The sequence below is a fragment of the Eumetopias jubatus genome, unplaced genomic scaffold, assembly GCF_037043125.1.
Source record: "Eumetopias jubatus isolate StellerSeaLion01/CBP00866 unplaced genomic scaffold, mEumJub1_p1.0 scaffold_10, whole genome shotgun sequence".
Classification (NCBI taxonomy): Eukaryota; Metazoa; Chordata; class Mammalia; order Carnivora; family Otariidae; genus Eumetopias; species Eumetopias jubatus.
This window is the reverse complement of record NW_028274816.1, coordinates 123,999,995-124,027,136: the sequence shown is the minus strand read 5'-3', so window position 1 is coordinate 124,027,136 and position 27,142 is coordinate 123,999,995. Positions and strand designations below refer to the sequence as shown.

Genomic DNA, 27,142 nt, shown 5'->3' with positions numbered 1-27,142 from the left:
CTGGCCTCTTGCTGGCTGCACGTGGCTCCAGCTAAGGGTCGCCTGGCACAGAAAAAGCTCTGCCTCTGTCCTCCCGGGCCTGGAGCCCCAAGGGCCAGTGACAGATGGGGCCTGACCTGACCGGGCCCAGAGCAAACTGGAGTGTCCCAGTGGCCGCCAACCGAAATACCCAGAGGGTCTAGACCAGCTGCAAGGAGCTGCCAGGAGGGGCCAAGGCCTGGGCTCATCCTGAAATAGGCGAGTGGGCCTTGCTCTGTACCTTGGAGAGGTGGGACACCCCGGGCCTGGCTGAGAGACGGGGGACCCTGGCCCTACAGAGCATGCACTCCCCCTGAGACTCAGTGTCCTCATCTGCACGGTGGGAATAACCTAATCCCAACTTCACAGGGTCTCCTGTTTTATGGGAACAAAGAGGGAACAAAAGCTCCCCCTTAAGCAGCTTATTCAGATCACAGAGCAGGTAAGCAATCGAGCCCCAGAGTCCCTCTCCCAGGCCTTCTGGGCCTGCCCCAGCTCCCTGCGCTCCTGCCAGGCTTTCTGAGCGCTCAGAAGCTGTGAGTGAACAATGCCCATGAGATCCCATGCACAGGAGGGAAGGTACGGGGATTGTGTCGAGAATCCAGGCTTTATGCCTGACAGACTTGGCTTTGATCCTGGCTCTGTCCCTTACATGTTACAAAGCTCAGGGCGAGCCACTTCCTCTGAACCTCAGTGTCCCCATCTGTAAAATGGGTGTGGTAACAGCACCTACCGCAGAGCTCTCATCAGGTGTAAATACGGTAACACACTTGAGCTTGGCTCCCGGCAAAGGCTCTTAGTGCTGGCAGTGTTTGACCTTGAGCCTGCTGGCGCGTGCTGAGAAGGGACACTGGACCCCATCCTGAAGGCACACAAAAGCCCCGAGGTGCGGTACCTGGGAAGTTGAACCTGCTGTCCCGTTGGCCAGGAGAGGGGTTGGGGGGCGTGGTGGCACTGGATGGATTGGATGATGTTGGGAAGGGTGCCGGCGAGGAGGGCGTGGAGGATGTGGTGGAGGACGGGTTGCTGCTGGAGTCCAGGTGGTTCATGGCCGGAGGATGCTCCTGTGGGACCAGAGACACCAGAAGTGGGCAGGGACTGTCACCGCCCTGCCTGGCCTGCCCCTCCCATACCCCAGGCTGAGACCCCCCCCTCCCTGCCTAAAAACAAGGAAGTCTGCCCAGGGCATCCTGACACTGTACCGGTCTAATATTCAAGACCCTCACCTTGATGCCCATCCCCTAAGGTACTCCTGCTCATCTTTCTTGAGCTCAAACATACTTTCCTCCCAGAAGCCCTTCTGAGCCCAGTGGGGACCACGCTCCTCCCCCTTATCCGCCTATAGCTAGCACTCTTCCTCAGGGCACTTGCACTTTGTCAAATGCATCTATCTTGGGGGGTTTTCTGAAGAATTTCAGAAAATTCTGTGTGTCCTGTGAGGGCAGGGACCGCGCCTGCTCATCATACACCCAGTGCCCGGCTCTGAGCAGAGCACACAGGAGGTTTTTTTTTTTTTTTTTAATGAATACAGTCTCTGACAAGTGTTTAGTGTGTGGTACACAGTGGTGTCTAATAAATGCTCCCTCCACTCTTTTGCAGACCTACTGGCTAGGACTGCCCAGGGGCCTAGCAAGGTCAAAGGGCCAGTGGAGAGAGGGCTACAGGTGCGACTCTGGCCCTGACCGATTTCCCAGACTCAAACTCCAATCCCTCAGGGGACAGGGTTGGAATTCCTTGGCCAAGAAAGTTGGGGCCAGGGGCGCCTGGCTGGCTTAGTCGGAGGAGCATGCAGCTCCTGATCTCGGGGTTGTGAGTTCAAGCCCCACATTGGGTATAGAGATTACTTAAAAAATAAAATCTTTTAAAACAAAAAGTTGGTGCCAAATTAGGTTAAAGGCTGAGTTCTACAGGTTTCTGTTTTGCAGGCCCTAAAGGCTCTCAGGTTTCCAGGGCACCCCAGAACCCACCAAAGCTACAGTGGGCCTCACAGTCCAGGGACAGCGCCCACCACCTGGTGCCACAGACCGGTGGGGGAGGGAGCTGGGTCCCCTGAGCCCTTCCTCTCCCTGCTCACCCTGCAGTGACCCTGCAGTGATCCCTGTTCCTCAGGGCTGGGCCAGCCCGGGGAGGTAGAGTAGCTACGAGGCAGGTTGCATCCCGGCTCCTCCACTCAGCACCCATGTGACCTGGTTCAAATCAGCCCACCTTTCTGAGCCACAGTGGTTCTCGATAAAATGGGGGTATCGGCTGCTGCTTCATGGGCTCAGTGTTTACTACCAACACGTCTGCACTGCCTATTGTGTGCTGGACTGCGACGCAGGCACCAGGGACCAGGCGGGAGCAAGACCATGAGGCCCCGCCCTCCAGAGCAGCCACCTGCTGGGGACACAGGTCCTCAGCCCACATCCCGGCAAGGCTTCCCCGAGGACTGAGTGTGTAAATGCTGAGAAGTGTGTTTCAGGCAGAGGGAATGGGGGGGTGGCAACCAAGGCCCCGAGGCAGGAGTAGGCAGAGCCACTATGAGCAAGGGGAGCTAGAGAAGAGGCTGGAGACACAGGCCGGCCCCTTAGATGACTGGCCCAAATGCACGGCCCTCGGCGCAGTGCCTGGCGAAAACTCAGTGACCTTTAGCTCGTGTTATGAGAATAACCATAAATCGGGGTGAGGGAAGGACGACGGCCGGTCAGTGCCCTCGGTGAGGTAAGGGGAGGCACCACCCAGAACTATGTCAGGTCAGGGCCGGGCAGGTGCATGCAGGAGGGCCTCCTGGAGGAGGAGGGGCTCTGAGTGAGTTCTGAAGAACTGACAAGTGTGGGTGTGGGGGGACGGTGTAAAGGGGGGGGTTCATCGGGTGTTTGCCAGACAAGAAGACAATGCTGGCAGGGTGGGAGGGGCAGATGGGGGTGCCTAGTGTCCCTCGCGAGGAAGTGTGTCTGTGTCTGTGACAGGCTGGACAACGCCGCTCCAGACCAGCAAGTTCGTGAACGTCTGTCCCCTCGTTACCCCTACAACACCCTGTCAACGAAGCATGATTGTCCCCACTTTCCACACTAGGAAGCTGAGGCTCAGAGAGGTAAGGGAACTCACCCAAGGTCCCTAACTGAGGCGTTAGGGACTTGCTCTGAGGCAAGAAAGGGGACTGACTAGTCGGGACTGGAGTTCAGCTGTGGTCCTACACCTCTCCACTCCACCTCTCCATCCCTGGTGGGAACACCCCAGTTGGGGGAAAATGCAATGACAGGCGGAGGGAGGCTGAGAGAGGACAGGAGCGGGCCCATACGCACGGTCAGCTCCGAGGCACTGGCCTCCCTTGTCGGGTAGTAAGATGTGGAGCAGCCCTCCCCCCAGGCTGCACCTTCTGGGTCCCTGGTGTTAATGGGCCGTACCACCTGCTTCTCTTCTCCCTGCCCCAACCTCTCCCCAGTCCGGCCCAAGCCACGGAGAAGCCAGTCGCATGCCCCTCCGTAGGGAGGCAAGGGCCTGCTAAGCCCTGGTCTGGGGCTGGGGCACAACACACTTGAAAACCCACAGCCACACCGGCAGCAGCCCGGGGGGAGGCCACCAGCTGCATGGTCACCAGGGGGCTGCCATCTGAAGCCACCAGGAGCACAGGCGTCTTATAGACACCATGCGCACCTGTGTCTGGCGGCCACGAAAGGCCTGTTAGACTCGCCTTTCAAATCTGTTGTAGCGGCAGAGGACCCCTGCTCTGGGCCTGCCCCTCGCTCACGGAGGGGGGGCTGCGCTCAGGGTCCTCATCTAAAATGTGATGAGTATGTGATTTTTAGAACCATTGTGAAGATCAAAAGGAAGATCAATGGAAAAAGTTCCCAACTCACAGTAAGTGCCCGGGAAATGTTCCGTTAAACCGGGGAAGGTGGTCACGGGCAATTAACTACGATTTGGACATCAACGTGAAGTCTACGAAATGGCTAACAACAGGATCCCTGAAGGCCACCCTCTGGCCTCGCGTTACATGCCCCACTTCCCTGCCAGACCCCCACATTACAGGAGGAGCCCCGGGGCAGGGTAGGGGCTTCTCCCGGCAGAAGCAGCTGACCCGTGGGCCACCGCCCGTGTACCTTCTTTGTCAGTGCTTTGGGGAGGGTTCCGAAATGGGGCTCAGCTGCTCTGTCCACTGGGTTGTTGATATCCGAGGGGACAGATTCCGTCCTCCGAAGCCTAGGTTCTAGGTAAAAAGGAAAAGGGGGAACCATTAGCAGGGAGCAGATCAAGCTACAGAAAAGTCCACCCCAACCCCCGAAAGCAGAGAAGAGTGGAACACTCACGTGGGAGGAAGGATATTCTACAGGCAGGGGCTTCCTTTGTACACTTGTTATGACATTTCAATCTGGGGGAAGAAGGCGGCAGGGTCAGTGCACGGAGGGCGACTTGGGGCTCCCAGGGCATGCACGGGGGCTCCAGGCAACACTCACTCTTGACTGCCTTGATCTCCACGCCCTTCTCAACAGACACTAACCCAGACGTCTGGAATATTCCACGTTGATCGTCCTAGCAGCTACTGTCTGCCTAACCGCCCAGCAAAGCAGTTTTAATCATACCCATTTTAACTTGTTGTGGGTCACACGTCTATTTCTCTTCTCTAAAGAAAAGGACACCCTCCACTCACATTCAGAAAACTAGAGACCAAAATCTGAACTTACAAAAAAGATGAATCAGAAGGAGAGTGTCTACCTGACCAAGGGATCCCAGGGATGCAAGGGGCAGCCCCTCCCGCTGCATTCCAACACAGGCCACATGGTCTGAGGGTCAGCACGGGCCCAAATGGAAAGACCTAGGCCCTCAGTTTGGTCCTATCTGCTGCACCCTGTCTTGGGGTTCTCGACAATCAAATGGGTCGACAGTGGGGCCCTACCAACCTCACACCACGATCGTCGAAGAGCGTGGGGCTCAGAGGTCATTCTATGCTCTCCGTGTGAAAGGCATTGCTTGAAAGGGAGCGGGAGGTCCCCAATTTAAAGCCAGGAGCCACAGAAGACCTAGACTGGTGGAAAGTTCTGGTGGCGTCTCCCTGGTGGTCAGGGGAATCATCAGGAAAACACAATTTATCCAACAGACATGCGTGAGACCTGTCGCCTCTGGTCTGGTGGGATCCTAAATGCTTTTCCTACACACACTAGCTCAGAATCTGGAAGCCATCCTGATAGATAAAGGACCCGGAATCATCTGCCCACTTGTGAAAATGAGGCCCAGAAAGAGCAAGCATTTTGCCCCAGGTCACAAAGCAGTGGAGGGGCAGTGATCCAGGAGCAGAGACTCCAGGTCCATCCTCTGCAAGCAACAAAGGACACTCTGCCCCCTGTGCTGTTCCCTTCTTTGTCCTTCTGTCCCACCAGAAAGCACAATGGTACGAAACAAGAAAGCTGTGTTTGTATAGAAGCAACATTCTCCCTGAACTCTCCTCTTCTGTGAACACCATGAGCCATCTCTGTTTTCACCCCCGCCTGACCCTTCTCCCCAACTTGTGTGCTAACACATGAGGACAAACTTCAGAACTCCGCAGAGTTTCCAGAAAAGTCCTCCCATTCCTCTCGGACTTTGTACAGGATACAACACCTGGAATGCTCTTTCTTCCTTGGGTCTCCCTGGTAAACTTCTACTCAACCTTCAAAGTCCACCTCAAATTTCCCCTTCTTCTGGGAATGTCTGCTCGATGCTTCCTTCATCTCTCTAGAGAGGGCTGATTACACCACAGTATGCCGAATGGGATTATAAATAGTAGCTTTAAGAACTCCCAAAGGGGTTCCCGTGAACTCTGACTTAACCTAAGGCCAAGATGAATCAAGTAGTAGGACTCGTACTAAACTAAATGTATGGCGTTCACTCGCCTCCCCCACCCCTTCCATCCTCCGCGCATCACCTGCAATGCTTGCATTTCACTCCAAACATCATGCTCTTCTGGCACACGTGGCAGACCTGGGACAGCCAAGACTTGGTGGAGAACCTGCAGGAGGTGGACACAGGAAAACGCTCACGTGGCTCAGAGACCAGAGCCTGGACGGGGCGGGGGGGGGGCGGCTGCCGGGAAACCAGGAGACTGGGTTTCATCCTGGAGCGACCGGTGCCCTCTCCCAGGGCAGGGATGCCCAGGCCCACTGCCTGCTCCCGGGCATTCAGAGTTCCCAGCCACAATGTAATCCTTGCCAAAATCCCAGTCAGTGTGGTCACGGATGCCAGCTCTCCGGCAGCAGCCATCGAAATTACAAGTGCGCATGCCGAGCGATTCCCGTTGTAGGAACTGATCCAACAGACACTCCCGTGGGTGTCAAATGAGGTACAGAAACTCCCGCGGGTGTCAAATGAGGTACAGACAAGGTTACTCCCCGCCGCGGGTCTGCAGCAGTAAAAAACTGAGAGCAGCCTATGCCGTTGAGGTGTGCAGACGGCTGACGATGCAAAGTACCATCCAACCACACCATCGGACACCGTGGGGCCAGAAAACAAAACAAGAAAGCTCTTTTTGCGCAAATACGGAATGATCTCCAAATTACATTATCAGGGAAAAAAGTACAACATAACTCCATCTATATGAAGTTCAAATACAGGAAAAAGTAACCAGTGAGGACAGAAGTGAACAGTAACCCCTGGGTGGTAGTGCGATGGACCCGGAGGGGCCGAAGATCAATTTTTTGGAGGGCTAGAATGCTCTGGAGCTTCACCTGGGTGGTACACATGGGTGTATCCATATGTAAAAATGCATTTGGGCTCTCAGCTTTATGTAAATGATGCCTCCATCTTTACAAGAAAAGAAGCAAAGGATAGAACAGTGTGTATAATACACATACGTGTTTGCTTGTATAAAAATATCCCAAGAAACCGCCAAGATCTGCCTACAGGGGGACCCAGAGGGCTGGGGGCGGCAGCAGCAGGAGGGGAGCGCCTGGATAACCCTCTACACCTCTTGATTTTTGAACGTCTTTCAATCCAAACTAAATCAAAATTTTAAAAGTTAAAAAAACACGAAAGATATAGATTGGAAGGAAGGACAGGGGTTGAGTGGGTGGTGTCCGGCAGAGAAAAAGCAGAAAAAGTCTAAGGCAGTCCACAGGGTGGAGAGGCCGAGGGGCAGAAAGAACTCACATTGTTGGAGGAATCAGATTTTTTTGAAAGCAGAGCCTATCATAGTAACAACCGAACACAGAATGGTTTGTAATGCATCCAGGGGTCCCCACTGAGGTGCCTCAGCCACAGCCTCTCCTCCACGAGACTCCGGTGCACGGGGATCAGCCCTGACGAGGCTCCAGAGGGGCCTGGGCATTGGCCAGAGGACGCAAGCCGCTATCTTACCAGCAGTGTGACCTCAGGCAAATTACTCAGGCCCCAGAGCCCCAGCGGGTCTCCACCTGTGGGCAAGAATTCCGGGCCAGCCTCCCAGGCTCACTGCAGCTCAGCTCACGCTCCAGGGGGAAACGAAAGGCTGCCACAAGTCGCAGAGCTCTTGACAAGCGTGCCCTGTCGTGTTCCCGACAGCCTTTAGCAGGGACGGCCAGAGCACAGGCAACCCGAGGCGCCGTTCTGCAGGTTGTCCAGCGTGACAGACGTGCTGTTTGTGACACACACCAGCCTCACAGGTGCCGAGGCCACGCCTTCGGGCCAGTCCATGTCATGGGCCCATATCAGCCCATGCCGACACGCACCAGCCGCCAGAGTCCCTAGAAGTTGTTGGAAATCCAGACTGCCAAGCCGAGAACTTTAGGGATGGGCCACGGGAGTCTGGGGTTTCAAAGCTTCATGGGCTCTGATGTGCAGCCAGCTGTAGGCGTCACACGATCTCACCCTGGACCTGCAGGAAGCTCTCAGCTCCTCCTCCCTGAGACCGACACCTGTGTTTTCCCTCAGTGCAGGGGTGGGGTCGGGGAGGGTCCAGCAAGCCCATACAGCCACTGGTGACGGGCAGGGGCTCCAGGTGGGTGCAGGGCTGTGTTCACAGAGGTGATGGACAGACCAGAGGCAAAAAGCCCCGAGAAACAGGGATCAGAACGAATCCCCCCCCTCAACCTGCGATGAAGAGCGACCCCTCAGTGGGGGCCCCAGCCCATGCAGGCCCCAGCCCAGCTCTGGGCCCCCTCCCAGTCCCAGCCTGGCTGGACCTACCTGTGAGTCACCGACAGCCCGATATCCCTTCGTACCATCTGCGGGGATCCATGTGGGAGATCTGCAGGGAAAGAGTCCAGGTCGGCCGAGGAGGCCTGTGCCTGTGGCCTTCTAGGTCACAGATCACAGGCTGGGTGGGTGAGAAGACTTAGTGAACAGGAGATAAAGGTGTCCCTGAACATGCAAACCAGGGACAGGCCAGGGAGACCAACGGGGCAGCGTAGTTACCCTCATGCCTGGCCCTGCTATTCCTGGGAACGTTACTGCCTGGTCTCCGCACATGGTTCGGAAACCATCCCCGTGTGGCTCCTAGCTTCAGGGGAAGGCAGCCTCGAGAGGCAGAAGGCAAAGCAACGGTGAGGACAGAAGTCCCCACCGATGTCCACTTCTTGCACTCCCGCACGGATGCATCCATAGGTCACTGGTTTGCGAGGGCTTAATGCGGGTCTCTTGTTTAGTGGGTAGGTCGTCTCTGGCCCTTGACGGCGGAGGGTTTGGGGCTAGTTAACGTCCCCAGTACCTTTGCAGACACAAGCACCTTGAGATTTTGCTCTCAGAGGCTCCAGTGCCAGACCTTGGCAGGCAGAGCAAGGACATGGTGAAGCTTCACCAGAGCCCCACGTGGGCCAGTCCCACCGGCTTCCAGAGGAGTCTCACTCAGGAACGAGCTTTGAGGTGAGCATTCCGTCTGCCTTCCTGGAGGGCACCCTAGGCTCTCCCTGCCCTAATCCTGGGTTCCCCATTAGAACTGCATCCCCAGTCACGCCTGACAGGTCAGGCAGTGGAGGGGCAGCTGGAGGCGACCCCTCCATGGCAGCCCACATGTCCCACTGCCTCCTGCCCCATCTCTGCCTGGGCACCCCCGCTCCTCCCCTTCTTCCCCGTCCTGCTTCTGCGCCTACTCAGCACCGCCTAGCACCCCCTGGAGGGCGGGCTCTCACCTGTGTCCTGAGGGGCTTCAGGGGTTCTGGGAAACCCTCTGGACTGGTAAGCTCTGTGGGCTTTTCCCTGGAAGGAGGGTCTAAACTGTTATCCAGTTATCAAAAGGAACCATAACCCAGAAAAGTCAGGAACATGGTGCTTGAGGGATATGCGGCTGTCTCCCGTCCCCGGAGTCAGCAACAAGCCCCCTCTCCAGATGTGCTGGCCGGGCACACACCTGGTGCTCACTAAGTGCTGGTTCACCTAATGCCAAGTACCACATACCTGAGCACATAGAGAGGGTGAGCTGCAGGTGCTGACTCCTCCTTCCACACCAAGGGGAGTCTGATCAGGACCAAAGGGTCCTCTGCTACCCCTTGGTGATTCAGGAACCCACCATCACACTAGCCCAGCTCTCTTTGGCACGTCTGCCCTGGGGCTGACTTGTCCCAACTCCTTCCTGGGATCCACGTCCCTGGGAGCAGACAAAGCCAGCAAAGCACCTGGGTCCAAAAGGGGTTAGGCTGCCAGCCTAAGAGAAAGGGACTCTGGAAAAACGAGATTTCAACCACATATACCCCCTGTGGTTGACTGGTCACGTCTGCTGCGGGCGTGGGGCAGGGGGGAGGGGAGACAGCACGAGGGCCAGGCATCCGGTGCCCTGGATCTAGATGGAACACTCGCCCTGAAGTCTCACTGCTGTGGTTCCTGCGTTACCGCAGCAACTGGGAGGCTGACAGGATGGGTTGTCCTAGGGATGTGGGTGCTCAATTCTCCCCCAAAGCGCTGAAGTTTGCGCCCGTGTCCCGGGGAAGGGGCAGCGCAGCCTCCCTCCTTGCTCACCCTATGGCCCCGTGGTTAGCCGGCAGCCAGCTTCATTTTGGCAGAGCTCTGGCCTGCCATCCTGCCCAACCGCCCCCCGTCACTTAGACCCTGCTGACGGCTCCATCACTCCGCTTAGCCAGCTCAGGATAGGACAAAAACAAATGGCTATTTTGCTCAGGCCCAAACCAGACATCTCTGCATTTCCAGGGAGACAATTCAAAGCAGACCCCAGAGGCGTGGTTGTTGCCCTCTGCTCTGCCTCGGGAGAGAGAAGCCCTACAGAGCAGCCCAGTGCAAGACCCTGCTGCCAACCTGGAGGTGGACGGCTGGAAAAAGGGATCAGGGGCCGCCGGGGCTCCCTCCGCCCCTCCCAAAGGGGCCTTCCCATTCACACCCTCCCACCTCCTTGGGGCCTCATGCAGAGTCAAGTCACATTCCTGCCTCCAGGTTGCCTCTCTCCTGAGAAGAGGGGTCCCAGGACATCAGCTGACATCCACCTACACCAGACGGATGGCGCGCCTCTGGGTGATTGCAGCAGCCCAGCACGCAAGGCTCCCTGCCAGAGGTCCCCTGTGGGGATGGCCAGCTACAGGCAGGGCCTGAGTGGGAACCGTCCACGGCCCAAGATGCTCTCCAGGCCTCTGCTTCGCAGAGAGTGGCTCCTGGCTGGGCTGAGGCCACCTGTCCGAGAGGTATGTCGCGAGGCGTTTCCCAGCACCTCTGCTTCTGGATGGTGCAAAGGCCGAGTAGGCCGAGAGAGGGTCAAGGAAATCCACCCCTGACGGGGACAGCAACACAAACACGATTCCCCCGGGTGGCAGAGGGGATGAAAATGAATCACTCTTACCAAACCTGCAGGAGACAAAAGAGAGAGGGGCGATGATGTCACCATGCTGACTCAGCGTGTTCCCCAGAAGCCCCCCTCCCCCCCCCCCCGACCAGGAGGGAGCGGGCAACGTGCTCAGGTGAGGGCTTTGCGTCCCTGGTGCGTGGGGCCAAGCTGGCCACGTGACTATGGAGACGGTTCCTCAATGGAAAGGGCTAGAAATTACCCCCCGTGGGCACTGGAGCTAGCCCTGCGCTTCACGCTTCCTACATGAGCTTGTCTAAACCTCGCCAGCCACGCAGCCTGGTAGGGTTCGCTCCGTTTCACAACTGAGCAAACAGCCTCACAGTCTCCCCAGGTCACACACCCGCAAGCGGGGACAGCCCGCCCAGAACCCTGGCGGGGGGGTGCGCTCAGGGTCCAGGCAGGGGACGGGGAGGTGGCTGGAGCAGAAGGACCATCACAGTTGTGAGAACAGAAAGGCGGTCCTCAAGGAGGGCCAGATGGGGACATGCCCTGCGCCAGCCTCCTCAAGGGGTGCCACTATCCCGGCAACGAAGAAAACTGGGGGAGACTTAGGCCACCTAGTCCACCCTCTGGGCTCACTGAGAGCAACAAGGTGACCTGAGTGTCCGTGTCAGGGCTAGTTCTAGTGGCTCTGTGTGGACCCGACTCAGAATCCCAGGGTGAGGCCCAGCTCACCAGCTGTGGGATCTGAGGACGTGGAGGCATCTGCCTGAGGCTCTGTTCTCCGCCCAGAGCCCAGAATGAGACCAGAGTCCTTCTGATGCTCTTCTTAGGGGGAAGATGAGAAACAGACGCATTGGGTTTACCCACTGAGATGCCCTCTGATGACCCACATCCATGTGTCCCCATGGTAGTTATACTCTCTGGGAGAGGAGGATCCAGAAGGGGGAGGAAGGCTGCAGTCCCTTCTGGGGGATGTGGGGGAGGACCGGGCCCCAGCAGGACAGCCTGAGGAGGAGTGGCAGGGCAGGTCACAGCATGGATTTCTCTCCTTGGGTGACATACTCAAAACCATCAGAGATGTCCAGGGCCCATCCCATGAGGGACCCAGGACAGCCTACACTGGGACACGGGGAGCAAGCCTACCCAAGACCAGAGAAGGAGAGCCCGTGTCAGGAGAAAAGCCGAGTCCTCAACCCTCAGAGGTACAAGAAGGTAGGAAGCACCCAAAGAAAACTCCTTCCTGGGGCACCTGGGTGGCTTGTTAAGTGTCTGCCTTCGGCTCGGGTCATGGTCCCAGGGTCCTGGGATCGAGCCCCGCATCAGGCTCCTTGCTCGGCGGGAAGCCTGCTTCTCCCTCCCCCACTCCCCCTGCTTGTGTTCCCTCTCTCGCTGTGTCTCTCTCTGTCAAATAAATAAATAAAACCTTTAAAAAAAAGAAAAAGAAAAAAGAAAACTCCTTCCTTCCCCTCTGCCCTGCCCACAAGAGTACACTGATGAGGGCAATTCTTACAGTAGCAGAACCGACAGTGACCTGAGAGAAGATAGTTAACACTATACGCTGCAATGATATGAAGTCAAAAAGATTAGGTAGTTTGAATAATTATAGGTATATGCAAAACCGGTAACCTGGTTGGCTCTGCAGGGCGAACAGGGAGGAAAAATGGTGGGGGAACCGCACACCGTCAGCCCCTGCAACCTACAGGAGCTAGGAAGCTTCTGCGTCTTGCACTATGTCACCATTAGTACCTATTTAAGTATATAGGTTAACAACATTTTTTACATAAAAGAGTAACATATTTTAAGATGTATGGACGTGAAGTTCTCAGATATCAAGGTAAGTGGAAAAAAATAGGTTAGGGGCACCTGGGTGGCTCAGTTGGTTAAGCATCCGACTCTTGGTTTCAGCTCAGGTTGTGAGATCGAGCCCCACGTCGGGCTCTGTGCTCAGTGGGAGTCTGCTGGAGATTCTCTCTCCCTCTCCCTCTGGCCCTCCCCCAGCTCGTGTTTGCATGCTCTCTCTCTCTCAAATAAATGAATAAACCTTTGGAGGAAAAAAAAAATAGGTTCGAGAATAGAGTACATGGTATTTGATAATCATTAGAGGTTTCAGCCAGATATTCCAGTTCTCCCTACCTGGGCACATGAGAGAATTACATTTCTTGGTTCCTTTGTTTGGGTGGAGCCATGAATGGTGAGTGGAACTTGCAGGAAAGAGCATGTAATTACTAGTGTGTACAGCTAAAATTCTTTTTCCCTCTGCCTTAGTGGAATGTTCCAGACAGTGTTCCAGAAAGTGGCTGTTCTGTCAGCCTGGGACCTGGAATGAGGCCGACCCACAGTGGACAGTGGCATGAGCAAAAAATAGATCTTTGTCATTTTTTTTTTTTAAAGATTTTATTTATTTATTTGAGAGAGAGAGTGAGCACACGAGAGGGGGGAAGGTCAGAGGGAGAAGCAGACTCCCCGCTGAGCAGGGAGCCCGACGCGGGACTCGATCCAGGGACTCCAGGATCATGACCTGAGCCGAAGGCAGTCGCTCAACCAACTGAGCCACCCAGGCGCCCAGATCTTTGTCATTTTAAGACCCAGAGAACTAGGGGTTACTGCAGCAGAACCCAGTCTATCCTTACTGATGCACGGTACCATTCTGTGTGTGTGTGCGCGACGGCGCGTGCACGCACATGTCCAGAAAAGAACCTAGCGGGCAAGATTCGGTCCAAACTGCTAACGAAGCCCGGAGAGTGGACTGAGACACAGAGGCACTTTACACTTTGCACCCTTCTAGGTCGGTTGATTTTATTTGTCCTTTGAAAATAAAGCCCATATTCCGTTTATGATGAGAAAACCGTAGACAGAACTTTCAGTGGATGGCACACTGAGCACCAGCCTGGCGGGAACACTCACCTCATCGGGGAGACCTCGTCAATGCGGTTCCCCAGCTGAGACTCATGGGACTTGCTCCGGGTGAGCGTGGGGAAGCTGGGCAGCAGCTGAAAAACCTTGCGGCTGGGCGGGGGCGGCGTCCGCGGCGGTTTCAGCTTGGTGTGCCTTCGCAGCTGGGGTGTGGTCGGAGGGGTGATGAAGCTGTGCAGGGCCCGGGGGGTCAGCCGGCCACTGGTGTGCAGGAGGATACAGGTGTCCGAGAGGCCCTCACAGGGGCCAGGGATCGGGGAGTCTGAGGTGGGCAGAGCGGACACAGACACGGAGCGTGGGCCCTGGGTGCTGCCGCCCATTCTGCCCAGCTGGGCGCCCCCTGGGGGCCAAGCCAGGCTGGCCGGTGAGAGGGCATCCGCGGAAGGCCCTGAGCCACTTTCCCGCCGGGCATCCAGTGAACTCCAGCCCAAGTCCTCTTTGTGCTCTCCTCCTGTGGGCCAAGAAGTGGGGTCACAGATGGTCAGAGCTAGAGGGACTTACTGGTGGCCAGGGCCCCGAGGTTAACACCTTGCCCAGGGCTGCACGGTCCCTTCTCGGCAGGCTTCGACTCGCAGCCTTTATACGGGCCTCTCGCGCACACACATCACCACCCGTGTCGTCTGTGACTGTTGAGGCCACCAGCTCAGATATTACTGTCCCCATTTTATAGAAGGGAAATGAGGCCCAGAGACAGAATGGCTCGTCTAGGATTCTTGCTGGCAGGTCTGTGGGGAGCAAGCTGGGAAACCCAACCCCAAAATGGGTGACCTCAGAGAGGGAAGTGGTAACTGATCCTTAAGAGTCAAGAAGGAGAAGCTGGGGTGCTCAAAGGGAATAACTCCATGTCAAGAAAATTCAAACACCAGGAAAGGGGCGTACCAACCTTCAGTAGTAATCTGCCCTGGGAATTTACTATAGGACAGAAATCCGGTTAGAAGAGGATCAATAGCCAATTCCTTCTGAGAGGCACCCGTGACTTTTGGCTGCCCACACAGCGGACCCCCGAGACCTTGAGGCTCTGGGCAGTTCCAACTCAACAGCCCAGTCTGTCCATTCATTCGAGCATATGCTGGATGCCGGGTGTCAGGCCATGAAAAAAGACATCCACTGTGCTCTGAGAGTCCAAACAGCAGGACAGCAGCGTGCTGAGACAGAGACGCCCAGGCCCTGAGGGAGCATGGAGAAGGGGGACCCTAACTAGCCTGGAAGTCGGGGTCTTCCCAGAGGTGGCGGCGTTGGGGCTGAGCCAGCTGGAGAAGGTGAAGCAGGTGCAGCAGGCAGAGGAAACAGTACATGCAAAGGCAGGGAGCCCACCTTCTGGTGACTACGAGGAGTTCCTCGTGCCCGGAGAGGTCAGGACGAGCTAGAGAGCTGCAAGAGGCCAGCTCAGGAGGGATCTCGGAGGCCTCGCCAAGGACTTTAGGTTGGAGCTTATATGGGATGGAGAGATACCAAAGGTTTGGGGGCAGCGAGAAAGGAGCCTGTCTACAGAGACCCCAATGCGGGGAAGGAAAAGACACCTCCCTCCTCATTTTACCAGTGAGGGGAAAGTACGGGAAGGTCGACGTTGACTCAAGACAAAACGAACTTCCACACTGGAGTTATTCCACCTCTGTGCTTTCTGCCCTGTATCGCTCAGTCTTCCCAGCACGTCAGGGAGGCCAGGAACGCTGACAAGGTCAGGCGGCGAAGCGCGAGGTGGGGACAGCGCCCTCGGTCCCGAGCACGGCACTAGGCCTCCTCCGACAGGCTGTCCAGCCTGAATGGCCTACAAATACAGCTCAGCCTCATGAGCCAAAGAGCTCTCTGTCATCAGAGGTGCTCCAGCCCAGCCCGGACAGGCATTGATCAGGGATGGTGGAGAGAAACTGGCCTTCACAATGCTCAAGGGCTCTTTGTACATGTCCCCCCTCCTCAAGGACCTTTTCCCCTACTTCACTGCCTCAAGACTTTCTTCTCAGGAATCCACTCCATAGAGTGAGTGACTCAGTCCGTGTGTTCCTTTTGTTTGCTCTTACAGAACCTGCAGCCACAACTGTAACTTAGAGCCTGGCCTCCAGGAGGCTCTGGCCTATCTCTTCCTGAGGGGATGGAAGAGCGAGTTCCATGATCCACGCGCAAGTCCGCCACCCAAGGAAACAAGTCCCAAACGCTTCAGACTGCCCATTTAATCTCCGCTGCTTTGAGCCGCCCAGGGATGGCACATGGGTCTCAACACGCATGCCAACACCAGTTAACCGGCAGTGGCTCTTGAGAATGACTCTGGAGTCACTCAATAGGAAGAGCTGGGGAGTGATTAGAGACGTGTGCTATGGATTAGGGACTAAAGCATCAGCAGAAATGATCTCCCTTGTTCACTGGCCACTGGCATGGAGAACCATCCTTCACTCACCTTTCTTAAGTAAGACCAGGGGCCACAAGGCAAATGTGTTCAACATTTTCCAGGACCCCGCAAACCTAATACTGAAAAGAGTACTAATATACGCCAGGCTCTGGTCTAAGTACTTGATAGTCACTCATTTCATCCTTACAACAACACAATGAGAGAATGGTGTTATGACCTCCAACGTACACATGAGGAAACTGAAGCATGGTGGGGTTAAGTCACAGACCAAGGTCCCACAGATTCTAGGAGTGCTGGGCCGAGACAGATGGATTCCACGGTCCATCTTTACTGCAATTAAGACTGCTCTCACCAAGCCCAGTTAGCTGCAATAAAGACTATGACCACATGATCTGAGAGGCAGGGCGATCACAGTCCCCACCCGGTCCCCAGCAGGTGCGCCAGGAGTATGGTCACCACTGGGCAGACCCATTTGGGTGAGGTGTGGCCAGGACCCTCTTGCGGACGTAGAGGTACCACAAGCTGAGACCAGATGAGAAGGATGTGGAAAAGACGCTGTCCTCCCCAGAGCCCTCCTCTGGGGCATAGTAGAAAAGCCCCCTCTGAGGAAGAAACCCAGCTCTGGGGCATGCCAAGTGTGGGACCCCAGATAACTCACCCAATGCCGCTGATGCTCTAGCTACAAGAGGTTCTCCCCACCACCACTTAAAAAGGTGTTGCCACTGGGGGAGGCTGGGTGGCTCAGTTGGGTAAGCGACTGCCTTCAGCTCAGGTCATGATCCTGGAGTCCTGTGATCGAGGCCTGCATCGGCCTTCCTGCAGGGAGTCTGCTTCTCCCTCTGACCCTCCTCCCTCTCATGCTCTCTCTCTCTCATTCTCTCTCTCTCAAATAAGTAAATAAAATCTTAAAAAAAAAAAAAGGTGCTGCTACACACATGTCAAGTGCCTGGCTTCATAAATTCGCATTAATGAGTTGGTGATGCCCCTAGCTTGGCACCTAGGACGGGCAGTCACCTTCCCAACACAAATAGGTCACCTCCCCTCTTCGACTGCTGGCTCCTCCACAATTCTTTACAATTCAGGCATAAGGAGGGAAGGCTGGCAAGTTACCCACCCCAGTCGCAGCTTGGGTGGCAAGTACTTCTAAATTTCCACAATGTGGAAACAAGCTAGCCACCCACAAAGATTGAGGCCGGAATCCTAGCTCTGTCACCCACTGCTGGGTGTCCTCAGCGAAGCCCTTTCCCCTCTTTGGGCCCCATCTCCTCTGTAAAATGTGGGAATGAGAATGTGGACTATGTCTCTCTCACGTTTATTCTGTGGCCCCTGCTGGGAGGCCTGGCCTGTCGAGGTCTTCAGAACTGAGTGAAGCTCTCCATGCTGGGCTCTGTGTTCAGAGGAGGACTTGGGACAAGGGGGTCCAGGAAGAAATCAAGCCCAATCACCTCTGGGGGGGGGGGTGGCGGGGAAAGGGATCAAGCAGACTATAAACCCAGTAGCTTCCTTAAGCCTCAGTCAGCCAGAAATAAGACAGGTGGCTCCAATCATTAAAAATGGGACTAATTCCATTCATTAGGCTCACTGTAAAGCCTTATCGGTATGGTATTGGGAATGTGAAATCACGGCGTTTAAAGCCATTTCCAAGGCAAGATTTAAAAAGCCTGTAAATAATTCCCAAGGAACTCCTCGTAATGCCAGGAGGACACACTTTGCCTGGGGCGGCCATGTACACACTCACAGCTGAAATACCACACAATTTCTCTCATCATGCTTCTGCCTTCTGAGCACACAGCCCAGCAGCCAATGGGGACAGGAGAAGGTAGGAAGCAGGCTGGGGGTGAGCCGGGCTGGGGAGGGGGTTGGAATGCAGGGAGCCGAGGGAGGGTTCAGAGCCCAACAGATGTGCTCAAAACGGGTAATCACACAGGGCCCACCCAGTGGGCTGGACTGGGGTCTCTGGCGATGGCAGAAGCTTCCCTGGGTTTATCCTAGCCAGAGCAGTCGGGATGCAAACCCTCCATCTCAGATCACACACTCTCTGCCCTTTCCAAGCTGCCCCAGAAACCCTGGGCCATACTTGCCCCACCCGAGTCAGTGGCCCCAGGGAAGCAGGACAGACCTGGAGAGAGAAACCTGCTATTTCAGCCCCGCTGGAGGGACAGGGAGCCGATGGGGCTGGCCTCAGCACTGGGGAGGCCAGTCCTACCTACCCAGACCTGTCACTTTCCGCAGGCAGGCAAGGGCGTACTGCAGGCGGCTACACTCCTCGGCATTGGCCCCGTAGCGCCGAAGCGTCTCCTTCACCTTGACCTCGTTCATGTCCAGCAGGGCATCCAGCGTGAGCTCGCTGAGGATCTCCTGAGGAAGCACAGAAGGGAGAGGCAGGGAGCTGGTGAGCAGTCAGGCCGGCCTGGGCTGGGCTCCCCTGCTGAGTGGCAGGGGCCAGGTGCTGGCAGGCCGGCCTCGGGACCAGAAGCCACCACCTGTCAGAGGACACAGGCAGCTAGCTCTCGCCCCCACCCCCAGCACTCCCAGAGACAGCAGCTGAGGTTGAGACACCAAAGCTTCAGGGCTGGGGTGGGGGAAGAACAGAAAAAAAACCAAAGTTATGATGAGGGCACGTTGCCCGCTTGTTTCTTTTTATGCCTCTGCACAGAAAAATGATGAATCATGACAACTTCTTAGAATGACAAGAACTTCAGATAAAGATGGCCCTTTGCAATTTTGCTGTATCGGAATTAGACAAGATAGATTCCAAATAAAACTGGCTTAACGAGAGAAGGGTTAAAAAGAATTAACCGTCTAGGACCTTACTACCTCGCCTTACTTAATTCTCAGTCAAAACCTCTCAAGGATTCAAGGTAGCAGGGAGGAAAGGCGAGACTCAGGTGCGGCAAGGACTCCCTGTGGCCTCTAAGGATGGAGGGGCCAGATGGGAAGGGACGCAGGGGGGCTTCTCGGAGAGAGAGTGGCGCCTGGCGGACCAGCACGGAAAAGGGAGCCTCAGACCTACAGCCAGAAGGAACTGGCTTCTGCCAACAACCTGAATGCACCTAGACACGGCTCCTTCCCAAAGCTTCCAGGTAAAAGGCCAGCCCTGCTGCCACCTTAAGTTCTTGGGCCTGGTGAGATCCTTCATCCTGTTCTCCTCCTGCCGAACTGTGAGCTAAGAAATGGGGGATGCTTTAAACTGCTGTGTTTGTGGTTATTTGTTATACAGCAACAGAAAACTAATACAGAGAGTGAATATTGGAATCAAGGCCTGACTTCAAAGCTTGTGCTCGCTCTTCTCATCAAGAAGGGAGAAAACCCCTCCGGTTCTGACTGCTTTGAGCCATATGTGACACCCAGTTCGGAGCAGACAGAAGCACATGTCTGTGGCCTCCAGGGGCTTGCAGGTAACTGACATAAAAAACCAAGTCACTGCAAAGCAATATAATATGGCCTAGCACAGAGAAAGCTCAAAGAGCTACCTGATGGGGGGGGCGGGGAAGGAGGGGTGGGGCTAGGGATCAGGGTATTTCTTCTTCTTCTTTGGCCCCTTTCGTTATTTTCCAGATTTCCTATGTGAGGGGAGGCCACATCCCACAGCAAATGATTCATATAAAGCTTGTAGTTCTTCAGAACCTAAGCTGATTTTCACTGATGTCAGTTCGCTGTGTAATTTTCTTTTAGAAAGAGTTACTGTCCATTCACGTGGCTGTAAATCATAGACTTAGCTGTCGAACCTGAACCTGACGGAGATACTGGCTGTGAGTCCTTAGAGCAATGATCTGGGTTTTTTTTTTTGCGATGCTGGTGGTGAGGGCCACCGCTGAGGCCTGGGCTCTGGCCATGTCCCACCCCCACCCCCACCACCTTTTCGTCTTATCAGTATATTCTTCAATCTCCAGGGCTGTGGACAAGAATCTCATAGCTCTTTAGAGTGATTCACACTGAAATTTGGAAAAACAGATGTGAAAAAAGCACCAAGAAGCTCATCACTGGCTGGACAAACCCTTGGTTGTCAGAAATCCTTCCAGATGATATAACAAGAGCGTCATAGGAAACCGCTGATAACAGCACAGGCGGGAGCCTGGTCAGATAAACGTCCCCAGGCCTCAGCTTTGTTTAATCCATGTGTCTTTATTGGCCTGTAAGAGGCTCTTCATCAAAATGCAGTTTCGACATCTTTCCCCTCCCTCTACTATGAAAGCCAACTGGGCAATATTGTCAAGAACGAATGGCGGTGACATGGAGCTTCACACAACTGCACAAAACCACCCACCACCCTCCCCCGGAGTGTTCTCCGCGCTCCCCAAATGTGTATTCCCCCCAGGCTGTGATGACTCAGCAGTTCTCCAGAACAGAGATTCAGAAACCAGCCTAGAAACCCAATCCCCAATCTAATTATCATGCAAATAGGGATTTTCTTCCTTTCTATTCCTCTCCTCCCAACCCACACCAAGTTTCCAGTTCTCAAACATAGTAAGTACGTTTATTATGACAAACCATCTGCCAGGACAGTGTGCCCAGTGCTTTGTATACTCTCTCGGCTCAGCACAATTCAGCAAGGATGGGCAGTGAGGTGCACCTGCCCGAGCCCCAGAGACCTCAGGCAGGGCAACCTAAGGAATGGCCAAATCCACGTGTGTGGGATCCCAAGTTCCTTCAACTATTCCCCTGCTGTCATTCCTCAACCTGGCAAAGCCTTGGGAGGCAACAGCTAGCTTGAGGGAAATATTTTTTTTCAAAGTAAATTAAAGGAATTAATTTCTACCCGCTTTCTGGAAAAAAAGAAAAACCACAACTATACTGTGAAATGGAAATTCTTTGTTCTTTATCAAAGTGAAGTGACCCCCCCCCAGGAAAGAGAAAGAATATGTTCAAATCCATTCCCTTAAAAAAAAGAAGAAGAAGAAGAAGAAAGCTATTCCCTTAAAGTTTCAAATTAGCTGGAAAGTTTCTCCCACTGCCATGAGGCTTCATGGATTAGCCCCACCACACAGGACCGAGGCAGCAGAGACCACCCTCCTCCTCCTCTGCCCTCTCTTTAGGCTCCAATTCAAACCAGGGGTTGGGAAGACAAATTGGGGGGGGGGCGGGGACTGGGACAGAAGAGCCAATCCAAGGGGCCCACTTAAAACTGGAGCTGCTCCTGCCTCTGTCTGATCAGCAACTTCTACTAAAGCTAGCTTCCCAGGGTGTGAACTGTGCATGTCCATCCATGAAATTAAGAGTGCTAGCACATGGTCATGGTCATCATTTCTGACTGCTCCTTCCATTCCCTAACCCCTCCCCCCGTCCAGGGTTGGATCACTGAACTCTCCCCTAAAAGCTGCGGCCAAAAAAAGCTATCCACCAGTCAGCAAGTTACCTGGTAGAGTAAGGGTCTCAAATACACAAGCCTCAGGGCCAGGCCGTGGGAAGAAATGAGACCAGCAGGGATGTGGCCTTCTTGATTTATCTTTTATTAGTAAGGACACTTCTCTTCTTTACCGGACAACAAGAAACCCAACAGCAGCAAGGACAATGCTAATCAGAACCCCACCCTCTGCCTTCATTCAGTGTTGGGGTCTGAGGGGAGGCAATGGGAGGGTTACCAGATCTTACTATAGGGAAATCTGGGGGCATCTGCGTGGCAAAGTGGATTAGGCCTCCGGCTCTTGATTTCAGCTCAGGTCTTGATCTCAGGGTTGTGAGAGATTGAGCCGGAGTCAGGCTCTGCTGGGCGGGGCGTGGAGCCTGCTTAAGAGTCTCTCCCTCCCTCTGCCCCTCCCCCACTTGTTTCCCCTACTCTAAAAAAAAAAAGGAAGAAAAAGAAGAAAATAAAAAAACAAACAAACTGGATCTTTATTTTAAAATAGCTGATTTGGGGGCACCTGGGTGGCTCAGTCGGTTAACTGTCTCACTTTAGCTCAGGTCATTATCTCGGGGTCCCAGGATCGAGCCCCACGTCAGGCTCCCTGCTTAGTGGGGAGTCTCCCTCTCCCTCTGCCCTGGTATCTCCTCCAGCTGTGGCCCTCCATAACTCGGCACCCCCAAACCTCACATATGGATGTGATCTGCCCACCCGCAGCGACAGGCACGGCCGAGTCTGAGTTAAGAAGGTCTTTTAGACCACGCGCAACTTCTCTGGATCACCTCTACATGGAAAGCACATTAGGGAATGAGTTTCACCAACTGCTGCAGGTGACCTCACATGCCCGCCAACAAACGGGCAGGTGAAGCTGCTCTGAAGTCCCCTCAAGCCTGAGAGGCCCCACAGTCCTCAGAGGGTCTCCCACCTGCCTGGAGGCACGGGGAAGATGACAAGTTGTCTCAAAGCCAAGGCCCCGGACTGAGGCTCTCGGGAGGGGGTGAAGACTAAGAGTCCATATTGCCTCGAGGAGAATTCCTGCCCACCCCATCCCAGGTTCTATTTAAAAAGAAACCAGGAACTAGAAACCAAGAAGGGAAGACAGGGCTGCCCGGGCAGTGCAGGGGACTCCAAGCCCCAGCTCCGGCAAGGCTCCAGTTTGCACCTGAGCACAGAAGTGGCGGTGAGAACCTGGGACAGAGCAAGAGCTCCAGAGAACACTGGCTCCCGGCCTTGGCCAGTTCCTTCAAGTCCCAGTCTATGTCCTCCAGTAGGTGATGGGAAGTTATTCTTCCTGATGATCATTAGACAGCAGGGTTGGTAGAGGGCTGAGGTCACTCCTGGTCTATGGTAATTCACCTGTCGGTTCTGTTCTCTAGAGCAGGCTGCGGGGATGGGCCGGGCCAAACACAGCTGTCCCCTCCCCTCAGCAACTGGCAGCAGGTCATGTCAGGGGCCAGGATGAGTATCAGATGGCATCCTGGGACTTACCAGCAGCCACGGGGCTGCCTGGGGTCTATACTTAGAAACCTGTGCTGGCGGACACGGAGAGTGGGCCACACTCACTATGGTCAGTCAGGAAGGGAAATGCCAGGGGCTCCAACGCCTCTTTGTGGGCCACGTACAAGAACCTTGGGCAGCTCCAGGCAGAATTCCGGTGAAGGCCTGGGTTAAAGGAAGGCCGAGAAGCAAACCTACACTTTGTGTTTCTAGCTAGCCTTCTGGTCCCAGAGTGCAGGATGGGTCAGTGCTGCTAGCTCTCCAGGTCCATTTGCAGAACCCAGATTTCTGGTGTGTGGGTGCAGGGGCGTCCCCCCGACCCCCCCACCAACTTCCCTGGCTGCAGGTTAAAGAAAGGGCCAGGAACCTTTACCACAGATGTTCCCCTGGGACTGGTCACACCAGAGAGGCCAGAGGTGGACCCCCAGAGCCCTGTGGGTGGTGATGCAGACCCCTGCACACCCCTCTGAGGCCAGCGGGGCAGCTGGGGAAAGAGAGGGGGAAGAGCAAGGGAGTTTCTCTGGCAGCCCAGGTGGGGAGTCTACGTGCCTACAGTTGACAAGGCAACACCTGCCAGATGTTCCTCTGCGCACGGCTGGGGCTGAGGGAGAGGGACAGTGAGACTTAGGTGACAACAGCTGGGAATTCTGGGAGGCACAGGTGGGGCTGAGACAGTGAGGGCCTGGAATGGGCAGCCTTCTGGGGTTTCCATGGAGATCAACAGACAGCTTTGTCCACGGGGTACTGGCTTGGTCTACAGGCCAGTCCTGGGCTCATCTCCTCCTATCTCAGCGCTGGGAAATGAGAAAAACCTCCTCCCAGGAGAAGCCAGCCACTTTCTGGAAGGCTTCTCTCCACCTCCTCCCAGCCGGACAACGTAGTGAAGGAAGGGCCAGACCTGCTCCCTGGAAGCCCCATGGCCGTGGGCCAGTCCCTACCCCTCTCTTGGGGTCTGGTTTCATCATTTATAAAATAAGTGAGTTTGGCTGAATTAGATCAGTGGCTCTCACCCCTGGCCTCACCCTGGCATTACCTGGTTTGGGGGCGGGGGGACTTTTAAAGGATCCTGATGCTCACATTTCACCTGAGACCAATCAAATCAGGATTTCTCAGGCTGGGGACCAGGAGAGAAGACAGGCTGCAGGGTAGACAGTCTGGCTAAAGTAGCCCAGGGCAGAAAGTGTCCGAGAATGCCCAGAAGGTAGGTCTGGCTGGGGTAGGGCAGGGCTGCACCCTGGGGTTGACCCCTGCCTGTCTTCCCATGAGGCCCATACTCCTTCAGCTCAACCCCAGCCTAGCCCAAGCTCCCAGATGTCCCAGGAGAAGTCTGGACCTGCCTCCCTTCCTCCCACAAGACAGGGTAGGGGCTTTCAGAGTGGGGAGCCAGGCTGGAATCTCCAAGAAGTGGCTGTCTCTGGCCTATGCATTGGTATGTCTGGGCTTAAAAGCCTCAGAAAGATGGGTCAGCGGTCGGGTAGGTAAGATGTAGAGGTGGAGGGATACAGGTCAAAGGAGAGAAGATGAGGAGGTGAAGAAAGGGCAAGTGATGAGCATTTATTATGCATCTCCTATGGGCCAGGGGCTCTGCTAGATGAACTGCAGAGGTCAGCACTTAACAGTCCTCATAACATCCTGAGATGGGTGATAAGGTTCAGAGAGGGTAGGTAACTTGCCCAAGACCACCCAGTCTGATTGGGAAGGCTGAGGCATGACCACCTCTTCCTAGTCCCAGCCAGGGCTTGCTCTATCAAGTGAGCCCTTTTGCCCAGGGCAGAGTTTACTTGGCATCACAGGTCACATCCGGTTTTCCTGGCTCCACACCCGGCCCTACCCCTGTGCCGAGCTAGGTTGAGCTCTGGCTGCAGGTGGCCTCCCAGGGTCTTCTCCCCCACGTTCCTTTTCTAGGCCCTACGTTCTCCTCGCGCCTTCTGGAGGACACCAGTGCTTCCTAACTCTGCCTGGGACCAGATCTCCAGCTTCTGGTGGCATGTGCTGTCACGCCAGGGGCTGGCCCCACCTTCCTGGAGAGCTCGTCTTGTGTCTCCCGGGAGCCCCGAGGTACCTAGAACAGGGATTGTCAGGCTTTTCCTGAACAGAGAGGGAATGATCTTCAGCTCTGCAGGCCATCTGGTCTCCGTCACAACTATTCAACCCTGCCATCAGAGCGCCAAAACAGCCCTGGACAATACGTCAACAAATGGGTGAGGCCGCATTCCAATAAAAGTATGGACACTGAAACTTGAATGTCCTATCATTCTCACGTGTCACGAAACAGTCTTCTTCTTTTTCCTAGCAGTTAAAAATGTGAAAACCATTCTTCGTTTACAAGGCTGTACAAAAAACAGTGGTGGGCTGAACTTGGCCCATGGGGCACAGTGTGGCAACCCCTGGTCCCAGGGGGTCATCCAGCCACTCAACAAACACATACCAGCTCTATTGGGCTCCATCTCCTCGTGGCCCTGAGCCTCGCTGCTCCTTCCCTCCCACCTCCCTCTGTGCCGACTGACAGGTCTTCTCCCCCTCCAGCCCCCCAGCACACAAGGTACAGAAGGGGACACAGAGGAGAGGCTCCCAGGGAGGCCCACACACCTGCCATCTAGGCCACCTGCATTTTGTCACTTTCCTCTATATCATCGACACACATTCCCAAAACTGCTCCTCCTTGGCTGTGGTTTGAAAACAGCCAGACGTGTCCAGCGTTAGGAACGCGCACGCATGCACACACACACACACACGCACACACACACACACACACACACACACACACACACACACACAGAGCTTTGGGGCTGTACGCTTACCCCTCCGCACACGCTACTTCCAAAATGGAGACAGGAGACACGTGGGCATCTACAGGGGCGGTCCTCTACACCCAGGATGTTTGCTGATTATGAGGGAAAAAAAGGCCTATTGTCCTCGAGACTCCAGAGTAAACCTCAAGTCAGAAATGGAATACTCTAAAACAAACAAAAACGAGAACATTCAAAGGTAAGATTGGAGTCCAAGTGGGACAGGGGGAGGGCTTGCCAGCAGCCAGAGGGCTACATGAACCCTTGGGTGACGTTTTACTTCTGGGGAACTGGCAAACAGGAAAGTCCCTTAATGCACAAGTAGGGCAGGGCGGGGGGGCGCACAGCTTCCCCAGGGCTGCAGGCCCTCCCTGGCATCCTTGGTTGACAAAGGAGGTCAGAGCACGACAAGCAGGGTGGCAATGGGGATGTGAGCCAGGCCAGCAGCTGCATGGCGAGAGGCTACTGAGTAAGGGTGGGTGTATGAGGGACCCTCCCCACAGGGACACCTCAGAGGGGGAGGGGGGCGTGTTGTAACCGCCCGGGGACAATAGCCCTAAACTGGGACTGTACCTGGCAAACTGGGATGCCTGCTAATCCCACGCAGAGGGTGCAGGGAGCAGGGTCTGGTTTGAAATGGATCTCCCCATGGGAAACCCCAGCTCTCCTGCGGGCAAAGGGACGGACAGGGGCTCTTGGGCGTGGGCACACCTGCGGTCATCTTTACTGCTGGCTGGTGCCCCCTTCAGCTCTCCCCATCCAAACACACCATTAAAAAGAGGGTTCCCAGACAGGTCTGCCAGTCTTCAACTTCCTCCTCCTCCAAACCCGCAGGGCGGGAGCTGAGTTCAGCCAGCGAGGCCCACCACGCCAGAGCACACCCAGACTGGCGGAGAGGCCTCAGGCCGCGTCAGCTTTGCTTAGGGCCCTGGCACGTGCCTGGCCCCAGCTGGGGGCCAAGAGCCAAATCACAGACCCCTCTACCAGAGGGACACGTGCTAACGTGCAATTATGCAGTCTGTCCTTTGGGGTTGTCTATCTGTCTGGGTGGGGGTTACGCTGGGCCACAGAAAGTGCGCCCAGGCCGGAGACCTGAGAACCATGCCACTCCACCTGAAAACAGGGGCTGCATTGTTTCCATGCTACCCCATGGGCATCCAACCGGGAGACCAAGATCTTTAAGGAGATCTCTGTAGTTTTCCAGAAACCCTGTAAACAACTCCTGCCCCACAGCAAGAATGGGCCTCCAAGTAGGGGAACCCAGTGCAGCCCAAGTGGATGGCCAAGACTCAAGCCAAGGAGGCCACTGCTGGTGCCACCCAAGGGGCTGAGGGCATGAAAGGGCCTAATGGATATTCATGAGGTTGAGGAGAGGATAAATCCTTCCTCTGCCAAGGTCAAAGGGCAGGGTTTAAAAGGGACCTTAGAGACAATTTAGTCCAACACTCATTTTATGGAGGAGAAAACAGAGGACCACAGAGAAGAGGGGACCTGCCTGGGTCACCCTGAACAACAGCACCAAGACCAGGGCCCAGATTTCCTGACACCCCTGCCAGCGTCCAGCACCAGGCTAACCCGGACCC

The 27,142-nt window shown here is 55.2% G+C and overlaps 1 protein-coding gene across 5 annotated transcripts in view; it reads right to left on the bottom strand.

The window, feature by feature from the left end:
* KSR1 (kinase suppressor of ras 1) overlaps nucleotides 1-27,142 on the bottom strand; it is a 146,001-nt gene that overhangs the window by 25,371 nt on the left and 93,488 nt on the right. Inside the window, exons 3-10 of one of the 5 annotated variants that reach the window (XM_028109359.2) lie at nucleotides 18,143-18,290; nucleotides 13,580-14,039; nucleotides 10,727-10,731; nucleotides 8,134-8,194; nucleotides 5,900-5,983; nucleotides 4,308-4,369; nucleotides 4,101-4,207; nucleotides 914-1,082 (exon numbers count right to left, since the gene is read on the bottom strand). In XM_028109359.2, the coding sequence (XP_027965160.1) occupies nucleotides 914-1,082; nucleotides 4,101-4,207; nucleotides 4,308-4,369; nucleotides 5,900-5,983; nucleotides 8,134-8,194; nucleotides 10,727-10,731; nucleotides 13,580-14,039; nucleotides 18,143-18,290 (1,096 nt within the window). The other 4 variants (XM_088028388.1, XM_088028386.1, XM_088028385.1 and 1 more) reach the window with 4 other exon arrangements.